At 38.6% G+C, this 25,508-nt stretch overlaps 1 protein-coding gene across 1 annotated transcript in view; it reads right to left on the bottom strand.

Annotated features, from left to right (window-relative positions):
• Dnah12 (dynein axonemal heavy chain 12) overlaps nucleotides 1-25,508 on the bottom strand; it is a 127,066-nt gene that overhangs the window by 78,516 nt on the left and 23,042 nt on the right. The window contains exons 13-25 of the mRNA XM_055612309.1: nucleotides 25,225-25,350; nucleotides 23,496-23,630; nucleotides 22,992-23,185; nucleotides 22,301-22,544; nucleotides 15,320-15,505; nucleotides 13,919-14,119; nucleotides 9,522-9,716; nucleotides 7,329-7,450; nucleotides 6,953-7,235; nucleotides 3,915-4,034; nucleotides 3,465-3,621; nucleotides 2,900-3,072; nucleotides 572-724 (exon numbers count right to left, since the gene is read on the bottom strand). Coding sequence (XP_055468284.1) covers nucleotides 572-724; nucleotides 2,900-3,072; nucleotides 3,465-3,621; nucleotides 3,915-4,034; nucleotides 6,953-7,235; nucleotides 7,329-7,450; nucleotides 9,522-9,716; nucleotides 13,919-14,119; nucleotides 15,320-15,505; nucleotides 22,301-22,544; nucleotides 22,992-23,185; nucleotides 23,496-23,630; nucleotides 25,225-25,350 — 2,289 coding nt within the window. The remainder of the gene's footprint in view (nucleotides 1-571; nucleotides 725-2,899; nucleotides 3,073-3,464; nucleotides 3,622-3,914; nucleotides 4,035-6,952; nucleotides 7,236-7,328; nucleotides 7,451-9,521; nucleotides 9,717-13,918; nucleotides 14,120-15,319; nucleotides 15,506-22,300; nucleotides 22,545-22,991; nucleotides 23,186-23,495; nucleotides 23,631-25,224; nucleotides 25,351-25,508) is intronic.

The raw sequence follows: 25,508 nt of genomic DNA, 5'->3' as shown, positions 1-25,508 counted from the left end.
CTAGATAGTGCAGGAACGTGATGTGACGTGACTACCTTCCCCATGGCTAGATAGTGCAGTAACGTGACATGACTACCTTCCCCATGGCCAGATAGTGCAGGAACGTGATGTGACGTGACTACCCTCCCCACTGCTAGATAGTGCAGGAACGTGACGTGACGTGACTACCTTCCCCATGGCTAGATAGTGCAGGAACGTGACGTGACTACCTTCCCCATGGCTAGATAGTGCAGGAACGTGATGTGACTACCTTCCCATCGCTAGATAGTGCAGGAACGTGATGTGACGTGACTACCCTCCCCATGGCTAGATAGTGCAGGAACGTGACGTGACGTGACTACCTTCCCCATGGCCAGATAGTGCAGGAACGTGATGTGACGTGACTACCCTCCCCATGGCCAGATAGTGCAGTAACGTGACGTGACGTGACTACCTTCCCCATGGCTAGATAGTGCAGGAACGTGACGTGACGTGACTACCCTCCCCATGGCTAGACAGTGCAGGAACGTGACGTGACGTGACTACCCTCCCCATGGCTAGACAGTGCAGGAACGTGACGTGACGTGACTACCTTCCCCATGGCCAGATAGTCCAGGCCGTCGGAGCAGTTGAACACCACACACTGCACGGCAAGAGCTTTAGCCAGGTCCTTGGTGGTTTCGGTTTTCCCTGTGCCTGCTGGCCCTTCTGGAGCACCACCAAGGTTTAAATAAAAAGCACCTATCTGAAAAAAAAATAGCATGTGTGAAAAGAAATCTATGATTAGCTAAAAACAGACAAAGTAGATAGGTGTTGGCCAAATGAAGTCATTTGTATCGATAACTTCAGGGAAGCTCTAAATTATTACGTTGTTCAGTGACTTTTCAGCCTAGAATGTCATGGCTATACAAATAGAAAGCTTAAAGGGTCTCCACAGCAAGGAAAATGTACCAAAATCTCCTTGCTGTCTAATACTTCACATATACATAATTCCCCTTCAAGAACAGTGAATCCAGCTTTGAGGGAGTAAAATTAATTCAGGATACTTTTCCTCACAAAGTAGATGTGGAAATATAAGTAGAAGATAATAGAGGCACCTTCTACATGGCTAATTACAAAGAGGGTAAAACCTGAAATAAATGGTACAATTGGGGTACATATTTGGAAGACAAACAAATGCATCATCTGTGATTGCTCTAGATTGTGCCTTTCACTCTTGGTATGTTCTCTATTTTCTGAATCCCCAAAGAACTGCTCTATATTACCAATATTATTGCTTTCTACTTTGTATTATAGTTAATATGCATTCTCCTTTTTCATTAATCAAAGTTTAAATTCAGCAGTATATGAGTTATTTCCCTAATAAATCACATGCACAAGAATCCTCGTGTCATCTACTACTAAAGAACTCAACTTTATAGTCTAACCTACTCATCATTTAATGAGTTGCTGTTTCTTCATGCTCCTCCTCAATTCGAAGATTGGATTGGCAGATGCAGCAAATAAAAATACATAATGCAAAAAACATAATGCATAGGGAAACTTAAATTTCAGATGGACAATGAATGATTTGTTAGCAGTTCCCTTGTTTCCCTTGCATTATTTAGATCTCTCTCTCTCTCTCTCTCTCACACATACACACACTGCAGATAAAACATACAGCATGTAATGATGCTTCGGTTAACAATAGATGGTGTTGATAACATGTGCCATACAACCTCACCCTGTTGTCCATACCATCTAGTTTTGGGAAACATCTGGTTTTGCAAATGCGTATTTTGTGGCATTTGCATGAGATATAATCACCTAAAAATATTTTCCAGAATACATCTCTATCCTTAACTGACACATGACTACATTTTTAATCATTTGAAATTTAGATTTACCTAGAGGTCCTATATTATAGCCAACAAACATTGCCGTGGGGTTTTAGTAGCTGTACTTCTGTCTTCCCAACCCAGCCCAGGCCTCTACAGTACCTCCTACTTTTAGTTCTGTCATTCATAGCCAGCAGCAGTAATCTGGAGTTCTGGAATGGAACTGTTCTCTCTGATCTTCCTGTCACCTCTCTAGTTTTCCACCGTAGAAGTGGATGCTATTTTCTGAAGATCTGATTTTGTCTTTTATCTTCAGCACCTTTCTTTTTCTGATTAGTCACGACGGAAGTGACTCGTGACTTGTATACAATAGATTCAAACCATTTGTATACGAAAAGGGGAGGACTGAGAAGTCAATGCTCTATTTAGGGGTGTGGCAATAGGAACAGGAAAGGGGTTTGTAGCAGAGCATGGCAACCTGAGGTCAGCCCTGAAACCAAGGGGAAAAGGCTGGAACAGCCTCGCTCCTGAAAGTGGCCTCTGCGGTGTAGACTCATGCTGCAGCACACACCAGCATTCGCATCCACCTGCCCACATTCCATGAACACATATTATGAATGTATAAATAACAACGATTTCATTTTATATGCATACATGTATATCACTACACGTACACATATGTAAATGTGCGTGGATATACATATATACATTTACATGTGTTACATATTATACATATTCTATATAAAACATACTAGATACGATATATAATATACTATATATGTATATATAATAAAATAATTTCTATAAAAGAAGTTGTGGTTTGGAAAGGATAAGCGCATTTGATTATTAGAGAGAAGTTAATAAATGAGGAGCCAGTGAGATGACAAGGCAGGTAAAGGTATTTGACACCAAGCCTGAGAACCTGGGTTTAATCTGCAGGTCCCAACAGGTAAGAGAGAAGAGAACACATACACACATAAATAACTGTAAAAAATATTTTAAACAAATGAGACCATTTAATATTAAATAAATATGGGCAAGAAAATAAATTCTGTACCAAAAAGTAATATTTAATGTGTGGACAAAATAATGCAAGTGCATACCAAGGTTCTATAACATCTGTCAGTTAGAGGAGTTATGACAAGTCGAGGTGAGTTACCAAGATACTCATAAGCATATTTTACGTTGCAATTAATGATACGAACACGTGCATTCTCATATTCCCAGTAATAGCGAAGCTGAGCAAGCCACTGGAAATCTGTATCATGTGAGACACCTAGAAAGAATGAAATAAAATCATTAAGTGAAAATAATTTGAAAAGTAATCTTTTTATTATAACAGCAAATATTAAATAACTCATGTTTTCAAATTAAAGAAAAGATCATTTACTGGATAGTGGTGGCACACACCTTTAATCCCAGCACTTGGGCGGCAGAGGCAGGTAGATCTCTGTGAGTTCCAGGCCAGCCTGGTCTACAGAGTGAGTTCCATGACAGCCAAGCCTCCACAGAGAAATCCTATCTCGAAAAACAAGCAAACAAATAAACAGAAAGAAAGAAAGGATCATTCAAAAAGAATTTCTATTAAGAAAAACTTCATTTCTTTGTCTCTTAGAAGCTCCCAATAGTTTACATTTTATATTTATATTACATTAAACAGTGACCTACCTATTTCAATCATGTCCATGACGACATCCCTGGCATGGACGTCAATTGTAACCAAGGCTCCCAGCGTGATTCTGGTCTGTTTAGACAATTTCCCTCTTACTAGCTCTACGATATCATTTAGTTGATACTGGAGCTCCTGGTAGTACTTCTTTAATCCCTACAGAGTTACAGTAGTTTAACTGATGTTATATACAAATGCACGGCATAGAACTCACATTTATTTATTTATTATGAAATAAATGTTACTTCATAATCTAGTTCAGAAATATGTGGATTATAGAATGAATTTATGTAATATTAGTAAAAATAACAGAGCTTTTAAAAAGTATATAATTTTAACACTACATATAAAAATCGAGTAGGGTATTATCTTTGTAAAGAACAGACAAGCAAACAAAGAAATAAAAAAAAAAAAAGAATGCTGTTGTTTAAAATCAGATAATGCTTTACCTCTGGTCCTCCACTGATAACTTCCTGTGTCTCGGAAGTCCAGAACATCTGAGAAACACAGAGAACAACCTGGCCAGGCCACTCTCTCACCCAGTCCTTTCTCGCAGATTCTGGATAAGCCTGAATAATTAAAATGAATTTCTCTCTTGAAAAGGTTACAATAGAAAATAGAGCTGTAAACATTTAGCAGTTTTTAAGTTCGTTTGCTGGGCTAGTTGTCAAGCTTTTGATGAACAACAAATATTTCTACTATAAGGAAAATATGAAAATTTCATTAAACCATTTAAAAAGTCATGCATAAGAGGTGTGAAGGTTATGAAATGAGTTTGTGCTTAAATATGATTTATGAATGTACAAAAGCTTGCAAGCAGATCAAATATATTAGACTTCAAAATTATATTTGACATCAAATAAAATTTGATATCAAATTTTAATTGAAAAGGAAACTTGCTGGTTAGTGTTAATTGTCGACTTGACAGACTCCAGAGTCACTTGGGAGACAGGCCTCTGGGCATGACTATGGGGGGTATTAATGGAGTCAAGAAGACCCATCTTAACCGTGGTGGGACTATTCCCTGGGCAGAGGATTCTGGAGTGTATAAAATGGAGAAAGAAAGCTAAGCGCTAACAAGCATTCATGGCTTTCTTCTTCCTGGTTGGGCCTGCAATGTGGCCAGCTGCTCTGGCTCCTGCTATCTTGACTTCCCTGACACAACTGTCTGTACCTTGAATTGTGAGCTAAAATAAACACTTTCTTCCTTAAGTTGTTTACATGAGGTTGTTTTTTCATAGCAACTAAGACAGAGACCATATAATATATTTTAAAACTGGGCTAGTAATTAGAATGTGTATGTTACTTCTCCAAAACTTTTCTAAAAACTTATATAACCAGGATATACAATTACATTTATTAAATTATATACATTTGAACAATCTGTACATTGGAGTTTGAAATACACTTTCATCTATTACTAATACTTTCGTGTTTCAAAAGCTTTAAATGTATTTTGGAGGAAAGATTTAATAGTTTAAAAGTAGCTTCCTTCTGCCAGGTATGACACATGCCTTTGATCCCAGCACTCAGGGCAGAGGCAGGCAGATCACTGTGAGTTCAAGGCCAGTCTGGTCTACAAAGGGAGTCTGAGACAGCGAAGGCTACACAGAGAAACCCTGTCTCAAAAAAAAACAAACCAAACCAAACCAAACCAAACCAAACCTCATAGACAAATTGAAATAACAAAGTAATATAAGCTCTAAAGAAAAGTAATGACTGCCAGATCCAGGGCAGGGCATTTTCTATGCCAATGAAAATAACACTTCATGGGCAATATTGATGCTTTCTTATGTGTTTTTAGTTTGAAGTGACAAAGAAGAAAGAACAAACATCTACTGGGCTAGAGAGATGGCTCAGTGGCTAAGAACGTGCACTACTCTTTCAAAGGACCAGAGTTCAGTCCGCAGCACTTGTGTCTGGCAGCTTACGGCTGTCCAGGGACTCCAGGTCCAGAAGGATGTGATGTCTCTGGCCTCCCTGGCACTTGCACTAATGTGCACATATATACACAGAGAGAGAAACTACACGTAATTAAAATAATAACTGACAGATAAGCTTCCTCGGCACTTTTAAGGGAAAGGGATTTCACTCACGCACTGACTCTCAGGACATAGGCTACAAAGGCTTCTCAAACTGCTGCACACCTGCTCCTTTGAGGTGTGAAAGGCAGAACAAGGTAAAGCATATATTTCAAGATTAGAATGACTTGATTAGCGTTAAGTGAGGTACATAAAAGTATCCAGGGGCTGGGGGCTGGAGAGATGGAGCACTGGCTGCGCCTCCAGAGGACCTGGCTTCAATTCCCAGCACCTATATAGCAGCTCACAACTGTCTGTAACTCCTGTTTCAGGGGATCCAATACCCTGACACAGACATACATGTAAGCAAAACACCAATGTACATTTAAAAAAAATGCTGGGCATGGTGACTCACACCTTTAATCCCTTGGGAGGCAGAGGCAGGCAGACCTCTGTGAGTCTGAGGCCAGTCTGGTCTACAAAGGGAGTCCAGGACAGCCAAAGCTTTTAGACAGAGAAACCCTGTCTTGAAAATATAGTGTCCAGGGACTATATTTCCTTCTATTTATTATGTGACTCATGTGTGTTCATCTCGTTTAGAATTTTAAAGTAGTTAAGCCTCAGAAGCAACAAATGAACTAAATAATTTATTGAACACCATGCTTGAGAGTGTCTGACCCTAATCAGCAACTATTAAAGCACATGGCTGTTTGCCTACTAGAAATACATAAGTAACACTGCAAAGTTTTATTTGCTGAGCTTTTTAAAAAGTTTTTGTTTGCTTATATGTTGTCGGGACAGGTATATATGCCAAAGCGCACAGGTGACAATCCAAAGACAACTTGTGGCAGTCAGTGGATCCCTCATATGGATTTTAGGGCTCAAACTGTCAGGCTTGGCTTCAAGAACCTTTACCTGCTTAACCATTTCTATGGTCCTTATTTTTGGTTTTGTTTTAAGACAGAATCTCACTTTGTAGCCCAGGCTGAGCTGGAACTGTGTAACCCAGATTGCCGTCAAACTCTGGGCAGTCCACCTTCAGCCTCTCCGGTGCTGAGATTGTAGCTGTGAGCTCCCATGTCTGGCAACATGGCAATTCTGACATTTAGGAAATAAAATTCTTTCACAAGCCTCTACAAACCTACTTCTCCTCCAGGCATTCCCCCAGAGTAAATACTTGTTTTATCTAGGTATTTTCTATTTATCTTTTATATCTCAGTCTCAGGCTAACTTCTGCTATGAGCCTATTACTGGACCCTCTCCCATTCTAAATTGATACCTCTATTATTCTTCTTGATACTACATTATCCTCTTATAACATACCTATACTGTTGTACGGTTATTATGTATATTATTCTTGTCAATTCTTACTAATGATGTTAGAAATAGAGAAAAAATAATGTTCACCAAACAAATAAAAGAGCGGCATTTGCAGAATATATCTTATTTAATCCTAGGATACATACCAGCCTGGATGCAGCAATCACGTCATGAATACTTCTGAGCATTAGATCTTCGACCTGAATGAGCCATTTCTCTACAGCACCCCTCGCTGCAGATGTGGAAATGAGTGCAATCAGCTCCACTCGCTCACCTTCAGAGCTGTACATGGCTTTAATATCCAGATTAGGCAGGAACTCCAATTTAGCAATGCCCTCAAAGCACTTTTTTAAGTGTGGCTGAACTCTGAGTGGATCTTTGGTCTCTGACAAAATCTCTAACATTTCATCATTAGATAAAAAGAAAAAGCTGGAAAAAATATGATAATAGGATAACGTTAGTGGCAGTTCATCACCCACAGAAGAGGTTTTAAATTACAGCACAGTTGACTGTCTACCATACCGAGGGAAGAAAAGTCGCTTTTTTTCAAGATATGCATTCAGTCCTTTCATTATTTTTTCCAAAAGGTCATTGCAATTCAGTAGCTTTTCCAATAAGCCTGTTAAAGAAGTAGCAGCAAGAACCTAAAAGACATAGATTCATATGAGACATACTTATGTGCTTTTTACAAGACATAAGCATTAATATACATATGTCAAACTGTTAACATTTTTAAAACTTTATGAAATTAGTAGCGAAATATTCCCTTCCTCCCCCTTTTTTAGACAGGTCTCACTATATAGTCCAGGCTGGCCATGAATTTATAATTCTATTCTTGCTCTAGGCACCCCCCCCCCAAAATGCTGGGATTGTAGGTACCATATCCAGCTTTGAAATTTCTTTTATAATGTAAAAAATATTAAAATTCAGTAAATCATATAGATTGCACATCCAAGAACATTAGTTACAAATAATGTTATAACTATTGTGTCATATGTCAAGAACTTATTATGTTCTTGTAATGACTTAATTTTTTATTTTTTATTGTGTGTGTGAAAGAAGGCATGTCTGAGCTTGGGTTTGTGCATGGAAGTGTGGTGCCTTGTGAGGACGAAGGTGTCACATGTCCCTGGAGCTGGAGTTACAGGCAGTTGGGCGCTGCTGGGAACTCAACTTGAGCTCGCTAGAAAAGAGAAAAGTTCTCCTAACCCCTGAGCAGTCTCAGTAGTGCCTATGTTTTTAAATGACATGGGAAGAGTCTTGTTAGAAGGGTGTGTGATTTAATTTTAGCTCTTATAACTATAAATTTTAAACTTAATTTATAGCAGGTTTTGGCAATGTATATCTCACTGTCCAAATCTAGCCAGCTGCTGGTTTTTGAATGATCCTCAAACTAAGGAATGTTTTTATACTTCCAGAAGGTTAAAAAATTTACAGGGGGTTAGTTGTGTAGCTCAGTTGGCAGCGCATTTGCTCAGCTAGTATGCAGCTGAGAGTCCTACTGCCAGAACCATGCATAACCGGAGGTGCTGGCACACAACCAGCCCAGAATCCCACAAGCAGATTCGGAGGGGGGGGGGGGTCAGAAGTTCAATGTCATTCTCAGCCACACAGAGAATTTGAAGAACTTGGGCTAGAGGCCTTGTCTCAAAATTCATTAAAATTTTAAATTAATTTAATTAAATAAATGTAATGATAAAATGAAGATAATGCTATTTCATAACATAAGTAACAATGTTGTCAGTATCTATAAACAAACTTTTATTATGGTAGGAACACACCCACTCGTTATATATTAGTTCTAGCTGCTTTTTACCATATGATGGCAGAAGTAAGCAATAACATGCACACACAAATTCTGATCTCTAACCTACAAGAAACCATGTACTAACAAGCTCCTAAAGTCAGTAAGTTAAAAATCCTTGAAACTCTTGTTTCTGTAATTCACTCTCGATAAATCTAGTACTTACTTAGTTTTCCTCTCAGCACTGGAAAAAGTCATTTCTCAGGTTGAATACATTTAAAAAGCAGATGCATTTAGCGTATGCTAAATGTGTGGAAAAACACTGTTTTCAACATTAGGATCACGTACGATGCATTCTTTTTAATTAATTAATTAATTTATTTATTTATTACAATTTATTCACTTTGTATCCCGGCTGTAGCCTCCTACCTCATCTCTTCCCAGTCCCACCCTCCCTCCCTCTGCTCCCCCTATGCCCCTCCCCTAGTCCACTGATAGGGGAGGCCCTCCTCCCTTTCTATCTGACCATAGCCTATCAGGGATAGTGTACTCTTCATAGGAGAGACACACAGAAATTGAGACCAATTGAGAGTAGATTCTTTCCCTAATTAACACTTCCAAGCAAACATGGAAAACTTGTCCTGTCACGCAGCCTGCACCCTCTTCTCACTCTTTTATGTATCTGTTTGCTTCCTGCAGCGGTTGTATATAGTTGTATATAGTTGTATATAGTGGATGATCCCATCCATCTAAAGTAGTTGCACTATGCACACACACTCACACATGAGTTGCAAGTAGCATTTTTATGTTAAAAGTAAAATTATTTGGATACTTTGAACATACATTTTATTATCTTTCCAGTTTGTACACAATGAGTAAGTTCTATTTTAATAATTAGAATAAAAGTCAAATGTTTTCTTTAAACCCCACATAAGGTTCACTTATCATAACAGAGAAAACACACACTTCACCTTTGGGTCTTTAGCACAAAACTTCATGATATCCCTCCAGTGCCTGTCTACTGTCTGAAACTGACGTCCTTCCTCCGGCATCTGCTGCATGATATCCTCAGAACAAAAGATGGGCTCCAAGTACAGCCATTGAGCTTGCACTTTTAACCACTCATCGATTGTTTCTTGTATCCGAATCAGACGGTCCTCCCAGGCCTAAATAAAAAGAGTACTTGGAATTCACTATTGTTTTACTAGATCACTTATAAGAGTCTGACCAAGGCTTAGGAAAACATAGGAGGTATGAGGTTTCCCTGAATCAATGGAACTCATCTTTGGTAGTGATTGTAAAGTTATTTCATTTCCTAACCTCTCAGGGAATCACTCAGAATCTTAAATGGTACATCCTGCTCTGCAGCAGTGATGCCCAAACTATGGGCGATATTGTCCCACATCCCAGGCAATATCTCAGAGTCTGTTAGCTGTTACAGCTAGTGGGGGAGGGTGCTTCTAATATCTAGTGAATGAAGCCAGAAATACAGCTAAACATATTACCATATGCAGGAAAGCCCCCAGTGCAAGGAATTATTCAGCCAAGGACCCGAGAGATAGCTTAGTGGGTAAAAGCGCTTGCCACCAAGACTGACATCTTGAGTCTGGAGCCCAAAATAGGGGATCACACAGTGGAAGGAGAGAACAGGCCTCTCCAAGTTGCTGTCTGACGTCGTGCACTGTGGCATGCCTGCATGCACACACATGCAACCACACACAGAAGTAAATGAACATACACAGAAAGAGATGTAGATTTGAAATAAGGATTGGTTAGCCCCAAATTACCAACAGTGTAAAGCTGAAAGATCTTGCTTTACATTAGCACAGTGCTGAAAGAGCTGAAGTTAAAATTTTTAAATGAAGTAAAATAAGCCTCAGAGATTGCCAGGACTAGTAAGTGTGTAGCTGAAGGTCCTGGGTTGGGAGTTCCGGCTCTATTTTTTATTTTCAGTTTTTTGAAATAGGGGTTCTTGTGGAGAGCTGCTTTGTTATGTTTTCACCTTGGCCTTCACCTTGAGACAGAGTAAAGAGGAAGTTTCGCCAAGTTGCTTAAAGCTTATCTGTGTGACCTTGGACCATATCCACCATAGGGAAGTAGTTTTTGGAAAGGAGTTAGGTGTTTCCTCGAACCTTTTCTTTGTGTACTGAGGTGACTTGTTTTTGCTTTGCCTATAAAAAAGGAACCCCGGAATAAACCCACACTGCTTCAGTCATACTGACAGCTCTCTCCAGCTGATCTCATGTATAGTGTGATTTGTGTTAATTATTTTAAATCCTCACTACCCACTCAGGTACTGTTCGACTCTGCTGGAGGGCTCAGGCAGTTTCTCTGGCCACCCTGGAACTTATCTGTGGACCAGGCTAGCCTCGAATTTAGAGATCCACCCGCCTCTCCACCAGCCTCTGCCTCCCAAGTGTTGGGATTAAAGGCGTGCACCACTACTACCTGGCCGTGTCTGCTTTTTTAAACTATAAAAGAGCTTCTAAATTACTCTTTTTAAGCAAGAAATTTCTAACACACACATATACACAGATATGTGTGTTAGAAATGTATATAATATATACATATATACCAATATATATAATTTTAATACACATATATATTACATATAAATAAATTTTAACCAGAAAGGCCAGGCTAGCCAGGTTTGTAGGAGCATATCCAGTGTTATGTCCTCTTTAAAAACCACAACTGTTTTCTTCAAATAAAGGCAGCCAAGATCATCTATGAATCACTGTTTAAGCTCAAATTAAGCATTTTACATAAAAATGTATCAAAACTTCACAATGTACCACATAAGTGTATAAAGTTGTTACTTGTCAGTTAAAAATACAATTAAAAATTATGTCTGCCCAGGCAGTGGTGGCACATGCCTGTAATCCCAGCACTCAGGAAGCAGAGGCAGGTGGATCTCTGTGAGTTTGAGGACAGCCTGGTCTACAAAGTGAGTTCCAGGACAGCCAAGGCTACAGAGAAACCTTGTCTTAAAACAGAAACAAACAAATAAAATCTGGTTTTGAAAAACTGCCTTGGTTTGAATCTCAATTCTGTCATTTAACAGCTAAGTGAATTTAGGGAAAATTACCAATCCTTGGTTTCCTTACCTATTTAGACAGAAACAACAATGCCTGCCATGAAGGTATGCTATGGGATTAAATCAGTTAAGAAATGTGAAACCACTAAACCAATAACTAGCATAGTTAACATCAATCAAAGCTGGGATCAAAAATTAGTAACTTCTCTTTTCTTCAATTTAGATAGCCTTCAGTTAGAATTCTGACATTAGTGTTAGTTACCCAACAGGAACTTAAGGGAATTAAATCCTGTTCTTGAGTTGGAGGACAGAGCTGCTGACTACAAACATCAAGTTGGGGTTTTTTGTTGTTGTTGTTATTGTTGTAAGAGACCAAAGACTTAAAAACCAGTGGGTATTGTTTTAAAGGCTAGCTAGGTGAAGATATATCCGGTAATGCCCTGAGGAGAAGAACCAGCCTTACTGCATTCTGCCCACTAATTATACAGTTGCTAGGAAACTGGCCCATATGACCAGGCCAGAACTGTTTGTAGTCTTGGCGCCTAAAGTGGACCAATCATTTCAAAAGTCAATTTCCCTTTCCAAAGTTTGTAAGTCCCTGCTTACGTCTTTCCCTTTAAAACCTCTATACCCCTAGATCTTGGGGCCACATTCCTCTCCTCTCCTGTTTCCGCAGGAAGTTTGCATCCTGTATTCGAACGCCTATACAATTTAAAAAGCTCATGTATTTACAGCAGAGTCTATTTATTCCTGGTCTTTTGGGATTCATGAACTGGGCAGAACATTTTTTGTTTTTCAGATAAAACCAAGGAACTGGGTTAAGTCAGACAAGATTATCTAGTTCCTCTTCCAGTCACATAGAATACTTTTTAGTGACATTAAAAAATTTAATATCTACCGCCTTTCTACATTCAAAGTATTTAAAAGCATGATCTCTTTTTATTTATTTACTTATGTTTTTGAGAAAAGGTCTTGTCATGTAGTCCAGGCTGGCCTCTAACTCAGTAAATAGCCTAGGTCAGATTGGAATGCATAGTGATTCTCCTGCCTCAGATTCCTGAGTCCTGGGATTTCAAACTTTCTAGCAGCAGCTAAGGAGTGATCTCTAACTGTGCATGTGCAAGTATGTGCTACCTGGCTGCCACTACGTTAAATGATGAGTCTCTTCAGCATAAAGATTGTCACACACTGCACCAAATCCCTTACTTTCTTTGTTCAATGTTTTGGGAGTTATCCTCAGTGCTTGCCTTACTTTATACAGTTTATAGCCCTTTTTAAATCTTTTATCTCCTTGTTCTTTTATTGGCTTTGTACTCAACAAGGGGCAAATACACTGGACTTCATTATACTATGAAGCTATTATCATAATTTGTATTCTTTCAGAGTTACCTATACCAACAATAAAGACATTTATTTTTCTGAAATGGATAGTAATTCTTCAATTACTCTCATGCTTGTTATTTAAAATAGACCTAAATGGTGACATAGAGAACCTTACTATGATAATACAATATGATATATGATCTGGGATTTCTAAAAATTAGAAATTAGGTATATTTAAAATTTATTAGAATGAAGTTTGGAAATTTCACTTGCTATAAAAACTGCTTGTCAGTCTAGAGTGTGCACTTAACATGGGTGAGGCAGGCAGGGAAAGAAGAAAGAAAAGAGGAGGGAGGGAAGAAATGAAAACATTGAGCCAGGAATAAAGGCTCATGCTGTAATTCTAACACTCAAGATCTGAGGCAGAATAATCATCACCAGTTTGAGACTAGCTTAGCCTATACAGTGAGTTCAAAGATAGCTCACAATACAGAGTGAGTCTCAAGAAAAAGGAGGGGAAGGAAAGACAAAGACCAAGAAGCTGTTTCCCTTCTATCACTATAGTTGAAAATTTTTAATAAAATGTGATTTTCTTCTCAAAAACACTAGTTAATATCGTAAACCTAATTCATGTTAATCTCTTTGTTTTTTAAATTTTTATGCATATGGGTGTTTTGCCTTTGTATCTGTTCACCATGTGCATAAAGTATCTGCTGAGGCCAGAAGATGACATCATATCCTCTGGAACTGGGGTTATAAATGGTCATTAACCACCTGTGGATGCTGGGAACTGAACAAGTGTTCTTACCATTGTGATATCTCTTCAGCCTCCTACTGCATGGTAATCTTCAAATATGTATTTCTGTATCTTACCACATAAAATATCAAGGCTTAGTTCTATCACTTGAATAAATATTTGAAAAGCCATCCAAAATATTTATATTAGTATATACATGAAATTAGATAGAAGTTTTTATAAATGACCAGGAGACATCATGTTTAACATACCTTGATCTCATTTTCAAATGGTTTGATAAAAGGTGAGCCTCTCATCGTCTGAGTTTTTATAATTTGATCATCAAGAATTGCCTGAATCTCATCCACTGAAGAAAGGATACAGACTCCAGTGTCACGATATAGACTTATATGAAAAGAAATATCATCCCAAGTTGCTATCATAGCGTTCATGGCCCTCTCTAAAGAAAATTCCTGAAAGGGAGAAATGGAAAAAGAGTAGGATGGTGAAAGGGGGTGATAGGATGAAGGAAAAGGTACTTCTTTATGTTATTCAATTTCCCTTGGAAACTCAGTAAGCATTTTGCATATTATTCCATAATCTTCATAACCGTCTATCTATCTGTCTATCATCTGTCTGTCTCTGTCTATCAAGGAGGAGTCTCTTTTTTTTTTTTTTTTTTTGATTGAGCTAAAAATTCCATTGTTTTCTTACTGTCAGGTTAGGAGCTGACTTCAGTGACAATCTGGAAAGGCAGTCTTAGCATCACTGTGAGCAGTACCAGCATCTGAGGAGATTTTTCTGAAATGGGCACTCCCAAAGAAGGAGACAAGGTCTAGTTCCTCAGTGAAGCATTTACTTTGTGCTTTCGTGATGTCTTGTTCATTTTGGGAACTTCATACATAAGCACCACATCTTCATCATTCCTGCCCTTCTTTGTTCCAACTCCTCCCCCATGCCCCCTTTGCCTCCCAAGTTTATGACATCTTATTCATTATCACTCTACAAGTGTCACATGCACATGTGTGGGCACATGTGTACATACAACTGGAATCTATTTAACATGCCTCAAAAGAAACATCTGCCCCTAACTGACCACTTGGGGTTGGACAACCTATGCTGGAGCTCGACTGCCTCTCCTCTCAGCATCCTTTGACTACCTGCAGCTCTTCATCTAGAGTTGGCATCTTGTGGGATTTCCTCTGTCCTCACTAGCATATCTGCTGGAATTGTCATTGGATGGGGGCTGGGACATGGATGGTGAGGATATTGAGACAGCGTAAGTGAAATGTCTGCCCGGCCTAAGGTAAACAGGTAGTTATAAATCTAACAGGTGTCTGTGTCTTGTTATTTGTGAAAGCAGGTTAAATGATACCACCATGATAATCTTAGGGATAATAATGAAACATATAGCCTAAGGCTTATTTCTTATTTTACAACAACTACTGTACCAGCCAACTATATCAGAATGTGGCAGAATTAGGAAGATGTCAAAAGAGCAGCTTGCAGGCTGGATTTTAGTAAGTGTTTGTTATAGAAGAGTGGCCTTCTTTCTTTCATCTTTCACCCCTATCCCTTCCCATTGCTATCCTCTACTATACACATCATACCAAATCAAAAAATGGTTATCAGAGAACAAATTCATCAAGTATTCAGTTTCTCCTTCTGTTTACCTTACTTGCACCCGCACTTATAACTTCAAATTTTTCTAAATATGGTGTAAGGTTTAATTTTAAAACTTTTCTCAGTGTAGTTCCAGAATCTGGAGTTAAGTCATAGCCCACAATTTCTGACATCTGTTTCCAGTGACGAGCTCTCATTCCTGGATTGCACAGGATGGAGACAGTAGGGATATACTCCTAAGAATAAAATACAAACAATATTGTCATTTGACTTCCATACACATGGATTGTATAAATAAAACCTTGATAATCGGAAGATTACCTTTCTGCAAATTATTTGAATACAATCATATATCAACTAGATTTAGAGGAAGGGGAAAAGGAACAAAATGATTCTAAAGTCTGTTTGAAATAATCAAGAAATTACCAAAGTAAGAATAAATTAGGAAAAAAATTCATGAACCTTAGTATCATTCACAAAAAGTACTTAACAACAAATTTAAGAAAGGTGGGCCAGCCGGTCTTGGTAGTTCATGCCTTTAATCCTAGCCTTGGGGAGGTAGAGATAAGCAGAGATCGGTGAGTTCAAAGCCAGCCTGGTCTACAAAGTGAGTCCAGGACAGCCAAAGCTGCACAGAGAAACCCTGTCTCAAAAACAAACAAACAAACAAACAAACAAATAATAAAGAAAGGTAGGACCTACATACTAAAAATTACAAATACAATTTTAAAAGGAACATAGATTTACATGATTGGAGAGATGCTCACATACTGGAAGAATCATGTTAAGGGCAGAGTAGAGGAGGGATAATAGGGAAGGATAACGAGTACTACAGACCTTTTGAAAAAGGTCACCTAACGACCTACTACTGCAAGAGCTTTTTAAAGTATATACATACACATGTATTTAAAGAGTTTAGATGTAGTTACTCTATATCCGGGTGACAACGTCCCTACTAAATACCACAGGTCAATACACAAAAAGCCCAGTGCCAGGAATAGGTTACCGCTGTCGGAGTTGTTGGCCAGGAAAGTGCCACAGACTCCCAAATATTACAGGTTATTGCCATGGCTCATACTTACCTTCCAGAACTCTACTGCTGAAGATAACACATACTTGAGTCACAGAAAGTAGAGATATCAAGCTGATACTGACCTGGACAGATCATACCTAGGGGATACTTTTTGGAATGCTGGAAGGTGCTATGTATGCTACCAGCAGACAAAAGTAATCATCAGACTTACCCAGCTGTGAATCCTGTGAGCTCCAACACCTGTCCTAGCAAGATAGGCCCAATGGTGCAATTGGAGCATTTCCATGTTATGGGAGCAGTCAACCACTCTCTGATTGAACCTAATGCCTATTGTACAAGGTGGAACACGTGTTGGTGCCATCATCAAGATCAAGAAGCTGTGGCTAGAGCGTGATAGGCCTAGGAAGAGAACTACTACTGTTACTGCACAAAATGGGCACAGCATAAAGCTGAGTCCCAAGAACTTATTGTTACACCCATTGATTAATGGATCTCTCAAACCTCATCAGAGAAGCTTCTTTTTATATTAGATGATAATTAACACAGAGACTACAACTGGACAAGGTTCAGAGAGTCAAGAATGGACTGATCACCCCCACATGAGATATCGTTATCACACCCTGTCTTTCCAAGGCTCCACGATCATTAACAGAAGAGTGGGTAGGAGGATTGCAACAACCAGGGGCAATGGATAGCTATAAGGAAACAGAATTTTCTGGATGTTTCAGAAAGGTAGTTGCATGCACGTATGAGCTCATAGTAGCTGTGGTAACATATATACAAGACCTGTGCAAGCTCAAGCCAGACAGAATCCCACCAATGGATGGGGAAGGGAAACATGAAGTTCATTCCTAGATGAAGACTGTTAGAGTTAACAGCTAGGACAGAGAGAGTCTTTAAAGTTATGGCCCCTGGTAGATCGGTCATGCTGTAGTGGATGGGCACAAACCTACAAATTGCACCACATACCCAGAGGCACAAACTGCACACTATGGGATAGCAAAGTTGAATGGGTGTGGAGGACAAAAAATGGATCTGGAAGGAGTTGGGGTTAGAATAATCAAAATTAAGGTATGAATGCTCTAATGTGTTTTCTGCTGTTACGATAAATCAGTGACAAAACCAACTTGGGAAGGAAAGAGTTTATATGGCTTCCAGGCTATAGGCCATCACTAAAGGAAGCCAAGCCATGATCCTGAGACAGGAATTGAAGCAGAGCCCATGAAGGAGCCGTTTGCTGGACTATTTATTGTCTTTGGCTTGCTTAGCTATGTTTCTTTTATAGCTGAGGCCTACCTTCACAGGGTTGGTACCACCTACAGTGAGCTGGGCCCTCCTACATCAATTATCTGTCGAGGTAATGCCCCCACAATCATGCCCACAGGCCATTCTGATAAAGGCAATTCTCCTCAATTGAGATCCCTTCTTTCCAAACACATCAAGATTTGTGCCAGGTGAACAAAAATTAACCAGAACAATTAAATTCTCAAAATATTAATAAAATGTTTATAAAAGAACGAATCATATTAATATAATAATACTATACAAATTGGTCTATAAATTTAATCCCAGTCTTATTACTTTTCTATTGCTGTGATAAAAGACCAAAACCAAAGCAACTTATAAAAATAAAAGCACTTAATTTGGCTACAGTTTCAGAGAGTTAAGAGTCCATTATGGCAGAGGAAGGAACAGCTGAGAGCTCACATCTTGATCCACAACCAAGAGGCAAAGAGAGACCACTGGGAATCCTAGGAGTATTCTGAAACCTAACCTCCATCCCATGACATACCTCCTCCAACAAGGTCATACCTCTTAATCCTTCCCAAAAGGTTTCACTAACTGGGGAATAACTGTTTAAATATATGAGTCTATGGGGGGCTATTCTCATTCAAAACACCACGATCCCTATAAAAAACACGGCTGCCTTTCTAGCAGAAATTCAAAAGCTGATTGGAAAATGTAAAATAATTGGAATCACCATAGCAATTTTCAAAAAAAAAAAAAAAAAGAACAAAGTTGGAGAATTCACACTTGCCAATTTTGAAACATATTATAAGAAATTATATAATAATCTTGGGAACCCACTCTAGTCAGGCAGTCAGATATATTAACTACTGATCATCACCTATCCCTTCTCAATTAGATAGCAATTTAAGATTAGATAAGCAATTTAAAGAGACATATAACCCTTAGTGAAATAGCAGTTATGAAAAGTGTCCTAATCAAAAAAGGCCCAAGGCCAGATGGTTTTAGTGTAGAATTCTACCAGACTTTCAAGGAAGATTTAATGTCAATATTCCTCAAATTATTTTACAAAATAAAAACAGAAGGAACATTACCCAACTTGTCTTAGGATGCATAAATTATCCTTATGCCCAAACCACATAAAGACCCAGGAAAGAAAGAGAATTACAGATCAATTTCACTTATGAACATAGATGCAAAAGTTCTCAATAAAACACTTGGAAAAAGATCATTCACCATGATCAAGCAGGCCTCATCCCAGAGATACAGGGAAAGTTCAACATACATAAGTTGATAACATATAAACCAACTGAAAGACAAAAACCACATAACCACCATTAGACGAAGAAAAGATCTCTGACAAAATCCAACATCCCTTCATGATGAAAGTTCCAGAGGGGATAGGTATACAAGGGACATCCCCTCAGCATAATAAAGGCAGTTTATAGCAAGCCCATAGCCAATGTTAACTTAAGTGGGAAGAAGCTCAAGGAAACAACTCAAGGTTGTTAACTTTCTCCATTCTTATTGAATATAGTACTTTAAGACTTAGCTAAAGCAATAAGACAACTGAAACAGATCAAAGAGATACAAATAGGAAAGAAAGAAGTCAATGCAGATGATACGCTAGTATACAAAAGTTAACCCTAAAAATTCCACCAAGAGAGTACTACAACTGATACACACTTTCCATGGTGGCTGGATACAAGATTAATTCACAAAAATCAGTAGCTCTCTATATTCAAATAATAAATGAACAAAAAAAAGAAATCAGAGAAACACATCTTTCACAATAGCCTCAAATAATATATTTTGCGGTAATAATGCAAGTGAAAGACTTGTACAATAAAAACCTTAAGACATTGAAGAAGGAAATTAAAGAAGATATCGAAAAATGGAATGATCTCTCTTGCTTGTGGATTGGTAAGATTAATGTAGTAAAATGGCCATCCTGCCAAGCAATCTACAAATTCAATGCAACCCTCATCAAAACTTCAACACAATTCTTCACAGATCTTGAGTAAACAATATTCAGCTTCATATGAAAACACCAGAAATCCAAGATAGTGAAAGAATTATAAGAACTGCTAGGGGTTTCACCATCCTCAGTTTCAAGTTGTATTACATAGCTATAGTAATGAAAACAGGATGGCGTTAGCACAAAAACAGACACATTGATCAGTAGAACTGAATTGAAGACCCAGACACAAATCCACACACATATGAACACCTGGTTCTTTATAAAGAAGTCAGAATACACACTGGAAAAAAAGACAGCATCTTAAACAAATGGGTTCAATCAATGGTTGTTTTGCCTTATACTCTGATGCAGACATCATGAAGGTGGGAGTGTGTATTAGATACTTTTCTATTGATGTGATAAAATACCATGACCAAGGCAACTTTATAGAAGAAAGAGTGTATTTTGAGCTGATGGTTTCAGAGGGTTAGAGTCTATGATAACAGAGTGGAGCCAACAAATGGAGCAGCAGCTGAGAGCTCACATTTTGAGCCACAAGCAAGAGGCAGAGAATACACGGGGGATTGTAGTAAGAATTTTGGTTTCTTTAAAACCCAGTTATGTTATATAAATATGTTTTTGTTTTAATCACAGGTGTGGGATTTGGGGCTGCTTCAGATAGTCCACAGCCACTAACTATAATTTGTCTCATGCTCTAGGAGGGGCGTGATTTTGCCAGCTGAGGGTAGTTTATGTTTAGAATTCTGGGCACTCTTATAAATGCCAGAGCCTCAAAAAGGGCCAGAGGTGCTCCAAAAAAGGAGTGCTCCAAAAAGGTCAGCTGCTGCTCCCCACGTTGCTGCAATTTGTAGTAGTTTGTGAAGGAGTCCTACACAGAGACAAGTAGAAGAAATTGGATATCCTGTCAAAAAAAGATCAGCTTTGCCTCAAGGAAGTTGATGCACCTAATCAGCAGGAAGTAGTCTAAACAGATCTATGTCCCCCTTTCCCTCTATTCTTTTTTCTCACCTACCTAGTGTTGGGGGCTTGGGGGGAGGGATTGGGGGAGAGAAGGGGGTAGATGTAAGAACACATAAAGTAGCCAAAAAGCCTGACCTCAGGGGATGGAGGGAGACTTTTGAAGCCTCAAAGCCTACCCCTGTGACACACCTCTTCCACAAGGCCTATGTTCTTATCATCCCCAAATAGTTCCACCACCTGGGAACCAAGTAGTCAAATATGAGCCTATGGGGGCCATCCCCATTTAAGCCATCACAGAGTGTGCAGCGGAAGGCATTCAGCAGAAGGTTGATGCTCTAGGGTGCAGAGTAAAGAGATGTAGGGTGAATCTGGAGCATAAAGATACAGTGGCCTACTTTCTCTAAAGATCCCACCTCTATTAAATATTGAAAGCAACCTGTAGGTAGTTTTGTTTGTTTTGTTTTAGTAAGGCAACTCAATTAGTCACTGGAAGAACATGACACAGATGGGGCAGAGCCTAACTCATATCACAAGTCTGTAGTCTGGGGACACTAGCTACGCATTTGGCATCTCCACTAGAAGCACCGTGCATTGTTGACTTTATAAAAGGAGAGAATGGCAACTAGTGTGGTGGTCCATGCCTGAAACCCTAGCTCTGGAGAGGCGGAAGTAAGAGGATAATGAATTTGAGGACAGCTTGTGCTGTATGAGCTTCACGCCAGGTTGGGCTGTAAACCAGGTTGATCACATGATCACACTCCAAGACCCACATGGAGGAAGGAGAGGGCTGACTCCTGTGTTGTCCTCTGACTTCTCAACACATGTGCATGCATAGGTAGATGCACCTGAGGAATGAAAGCTACACACGTCTGGTCTCCACACACATGTGCATGGATGCCTGTATATAAACATGCTTCTCCACACACGAACTCACAGTACACACAAAAATGTGCATGTACATGTAAATACACATTAGTATTCTTGCCTGGAATGAAGAAGGTGAAAATCTGACCAAAAGTGGAGGCAAAAAATATTTTAAAATTACAATGGTTACATGGGCCTCTATTTATTTCTGGTTTTTGTTTTGTTTTGTTTTAGTTTGCTTTTTGCGAGACAATATCTCACTAGCTAGCCCTGGCTAGCCTGGAACTTGTCATTCTTTTACCTCAGCCTCTACATACTGGGATGAAAGGCAATGTGCTGCCACATCAAACCCTCCAATCCCACCCCTTCTTTTTAAAGTGTCAATGCTATTCTCTCAGAACAGCCATCTCACAACTTACCCCTAACAACTTGTGAATGCAAAAATGAACCAAACTGAAGCCATTTTGAATAAATCTTCCATACGGGTCAAACAAAGTTTAAGTTCCCAAGACCTCCCTGGATCAGTTACGTGTTAGTTGGCAAGCTGAGACATGAATCCTGGACAAGTCACCCCACCGCAGCTGAGCAAACCAACCAATGAGAACAGGGTAAGTGTACCACAAAGAAATGTTCCTGGGAAAGTCCCTTAACCCTGAATCCTGATTGGTGGAAAACATAACTGTAACTTTGCACAGTTGTTTTGGCTTTTGTGATTCTGTGCTTAAAAGCTCTATAGCATTCTGGCTCAGGGTTGTAGTTTGGTTCTCGACTCTGTTCTGCGTCCCTGGCAGATCAGTAGTGGCTTGATTTTACATGGAGCTGGATAACTGACACACAACGTATAAGATCAAAGGTAGGTTTCTGTATTTCATATCTTATAAAACATACTACTTAATATTGAGAAGAGATATGTAATATTTAAATGCCATTTGAATACATACATACCTTAAAAACCTTTATCTGCTCCATTACTGTAGTACACATAGTAATTGTAGGATTTTCTTTTGGTTCTTCTTCAGGTTTCTCTTCTACCAAAGATCGTTTTCTTGCTGCCTTTCTTTTTTCTTGTAATTCTTTCTTTTGCTTGGTTTGGAAAAATTTCAGTGTCTTAAAAATTTCTCGGGAAAACTCTTCTACATCAGCTTCCATGCTTTCCCCATTAAGGTCCAAAAACCCTCCATCCATCCACCTGAATTAAAAAGAAAAAAATAATTTTTAAAACTCACCTTTTGAATTATACAGAAATATTAAACTTTTATATAGACTCCTCATTTTTTTTCTGTAAGAGAGACAACTGAGGCACACAGATGGAACTAAAGGAAAAGGAATAGCTAACATCATCATTTAAACTACAGCGCCTCTGCTGAAACATGCAGCTAATTACAAATAGGCAACTAACGCTGCCCAAGCAAAACACAAACTCGATTCCACATATCTAACCTTGTGTAAACTAGTTACATAAAACGTGAATTGACTCTGAAAACAGGTAAGGTTCAGTGGTATATTAGCATCATCTAGGTGCTCCCAGATAATCCTGGCTTCACACAAGTAAATAAGTCTTTCTTTTGCATTTTTAACAAGAACATCTTTTGTGTCATTTGCTTAATATATATTTTTTTACAATACCAAAAATTACCGTTTTTCTGTTCGTTGCCACTTCAAAACAAAATTAAAAAACTTCTGGTAGGGCTCAATGTTGACTTTTAATTTTTCCAGTTCAGGATACTTTGTCAATTCCCATTTGAAAAGTTCCTCTTCTTTGTTGATAAACTGAACTGCTTCTTCTGATTCCTGAATACGTTTCTGTAGCTGTCTTACATCTGTCACATACTGAAAGCAAACAAATGTCTGTTCCAGGAAATAGCCACATGGTAGTATAACGAGGTTGCACAATACTACGTAAGGTGTGCCCTTCCCTTTATACAGCAGCTGCGTTAACTTCACCACTTCACTATGATGAGCAAGATATGGCTATGCACACACTGTGATAGTAACTAAGCCACACAGTATCAGGCTTATGAACCACGTAAACCTCTGCTTGACACGGCACATGCGTGTCTCCTCTACATTTAATAAGCGTCAATCTGCCCTGTGTCTACTCCACCTGCAGCTGCCACACAGTCTTGAGTCTGTGTCTCACCTGCTGCATGCGCTCCAGTTCCGCAAATTCTGTGAACTCCTCCATGCGCCGAGATTCCTTTTCTATTTCCAAAATCAGTTTTTCTCTCTTGGTTACTAGTTCATTTTCTTTCATATGTTTGGCATTCTCAATGAGCTTTTTAAAAGAGATAATTTAATGATGTTAATTAGTGGAGTAGAAAGAATTTTCAAATAAAAATATGAATGTTTTATAATAATTTAGAGAACAATGGAAACAAAAATAATTTTCTTTAATGACTAATATAAAAGTGCAAAGAGTAAATCACAGAGACAAATTTTCCTAGATCTTTCAAAACTCAAATTTGTTAATTATATAGTTTGACTAATATATTTTGTATATTATTAAAAGCTACCGTTTATTGGGAATGTACATACCATATATCAAGAACCGTTAAGTACTCTTTCTAAATTATTATTTTCTCTTCAAAGATGAAGAGACATATGGAAGTCAAGAGGCATATCAAGACTACAAGATCAAAGCATCAAGATTAAGTCTTGTCTATCCTATGCTTTCCCTTATTACTTAGGATAAACCTGCTGGTTACTTTAAGGAATTTTAAGCTGTGTTCAGTGTAATATAAAATCCTAAATTTGCTACCTCCAATCTTTGTGAATTTGAGGAAGTTTACCAACTTCTTAATACGAGTTACATTTTAATCATCTATAGATGAGGCAAAACCAAACCAAACCAAACCAAACCAAACCAAAACAAACAAAAAACCCAAGCCTATCTTTACTGGTCAGTGGTGACGCACGCCTTTAATTCCAGCATTCTGGGGCAGAGGCCAGCAGATTTCTGTGAGTTTAAGGCCAGCCTGGTCTACAAAGTGAATTCCAAAGACAGCCAAGGATTCACAGAAAAATCTTGCCTCAAAATAAAACAAAACAAAACAAAAAGAAAAAAAACAGAACAAAACAAACAAATCTGTCTTTGCAGCTGGAGAGATGGCTCAGTGGTTAAAAGCACTGCCCGCTTTTCCAGAGGTCCTGAGTTCAATTCCCAGCAATCCCATGGTGACTCAAAACTATGTATAGTGAGATATGGTACTCTCTTCTGGCCTGCAGGTGTTCATGCAGATAGAGCATTCATGAATAAAAAATAAATCTTTTTTTTTTAAAAAGATGAGGCAAATAGAAGCAGCTAAGATGTTATGAATATTGAATAGTTTAATAAATAAAATAACTTAGTTCAATGCTTACTTTTAATTTACATAATAGTTTTGACCTCTTTGTTGTTCATCCTACACTTAACAAACCTGGTGAGTAAAAACTAAAAGTATCTTGTAAGCTGGCAAGATCATAAAAGGTGAAGGAAGGACACACGTGAAGTTTTTAAAGTCAGACAGCAAGTTGGTATGAAAATTAAATAAAATCCGCACTGTACTTAAAATGTCAGAATGTTGACAGTGAGATGGCTCAGCCAGTAAGATACCACTAAGCCTAATGACCTGAGTTCAATACCCAGGCCTAACAAGGTCAAAGTAGAACCAGTTCTGAAAACTGTGCTTTTATCTCCACCGGCATGCAATACTACACACGCGAGTGCGCACGCGCACACACGCGCACATACACACACACACACACACACACACACACACACACGCATGCACACACACAGACATGCATGGAAATGGAAGGAGGGAGAGATGGAGAGGGCAGATAATATTTAAATTTTCAGAATGCAAATTATACACTTAAAGTATACTTACTTCATCATTTGCATCAAAAACAGGGTTAATTTTTGTAGGCCACATGAGGACAGTTGCATTTAAATTTAAGTCTTCTTGAGGATATTGAAAAACATCTAAGAAGTAACTCATTTGGCGTTTAGATTCCTACAAAAGAAATTGTAGCTATATCATATTAGAAAAGAACAGAGCCAACAATTTTAAATAATCTTTCAAATTTAATATTTTATGTCCTGCCCAAATCACCTGGGTATGCCAACAGCTATCATACATTTATTTGGCTTCAAGTCAAATACTTTAATGTG

This window comes from Psammomys obesus, unplaced genomic scaffold, assembly GCF_907164565.1.
Source record: "Psammomys obesus unplaced genomic scaffold, mPsaObe1.curated_primary_1811, whole genome shotgun sequence".
NCBI lineage: Eukaryota > Metazoa > Chordata > Mammalia > Rodentia > Muridae > Psammomys > Psammomys obesus.
The sequence above is the reverse complement of the archived record's forward strand: the minus strand, read 5'-3'. Positions and strand labels throughout refer to the sequence as shown.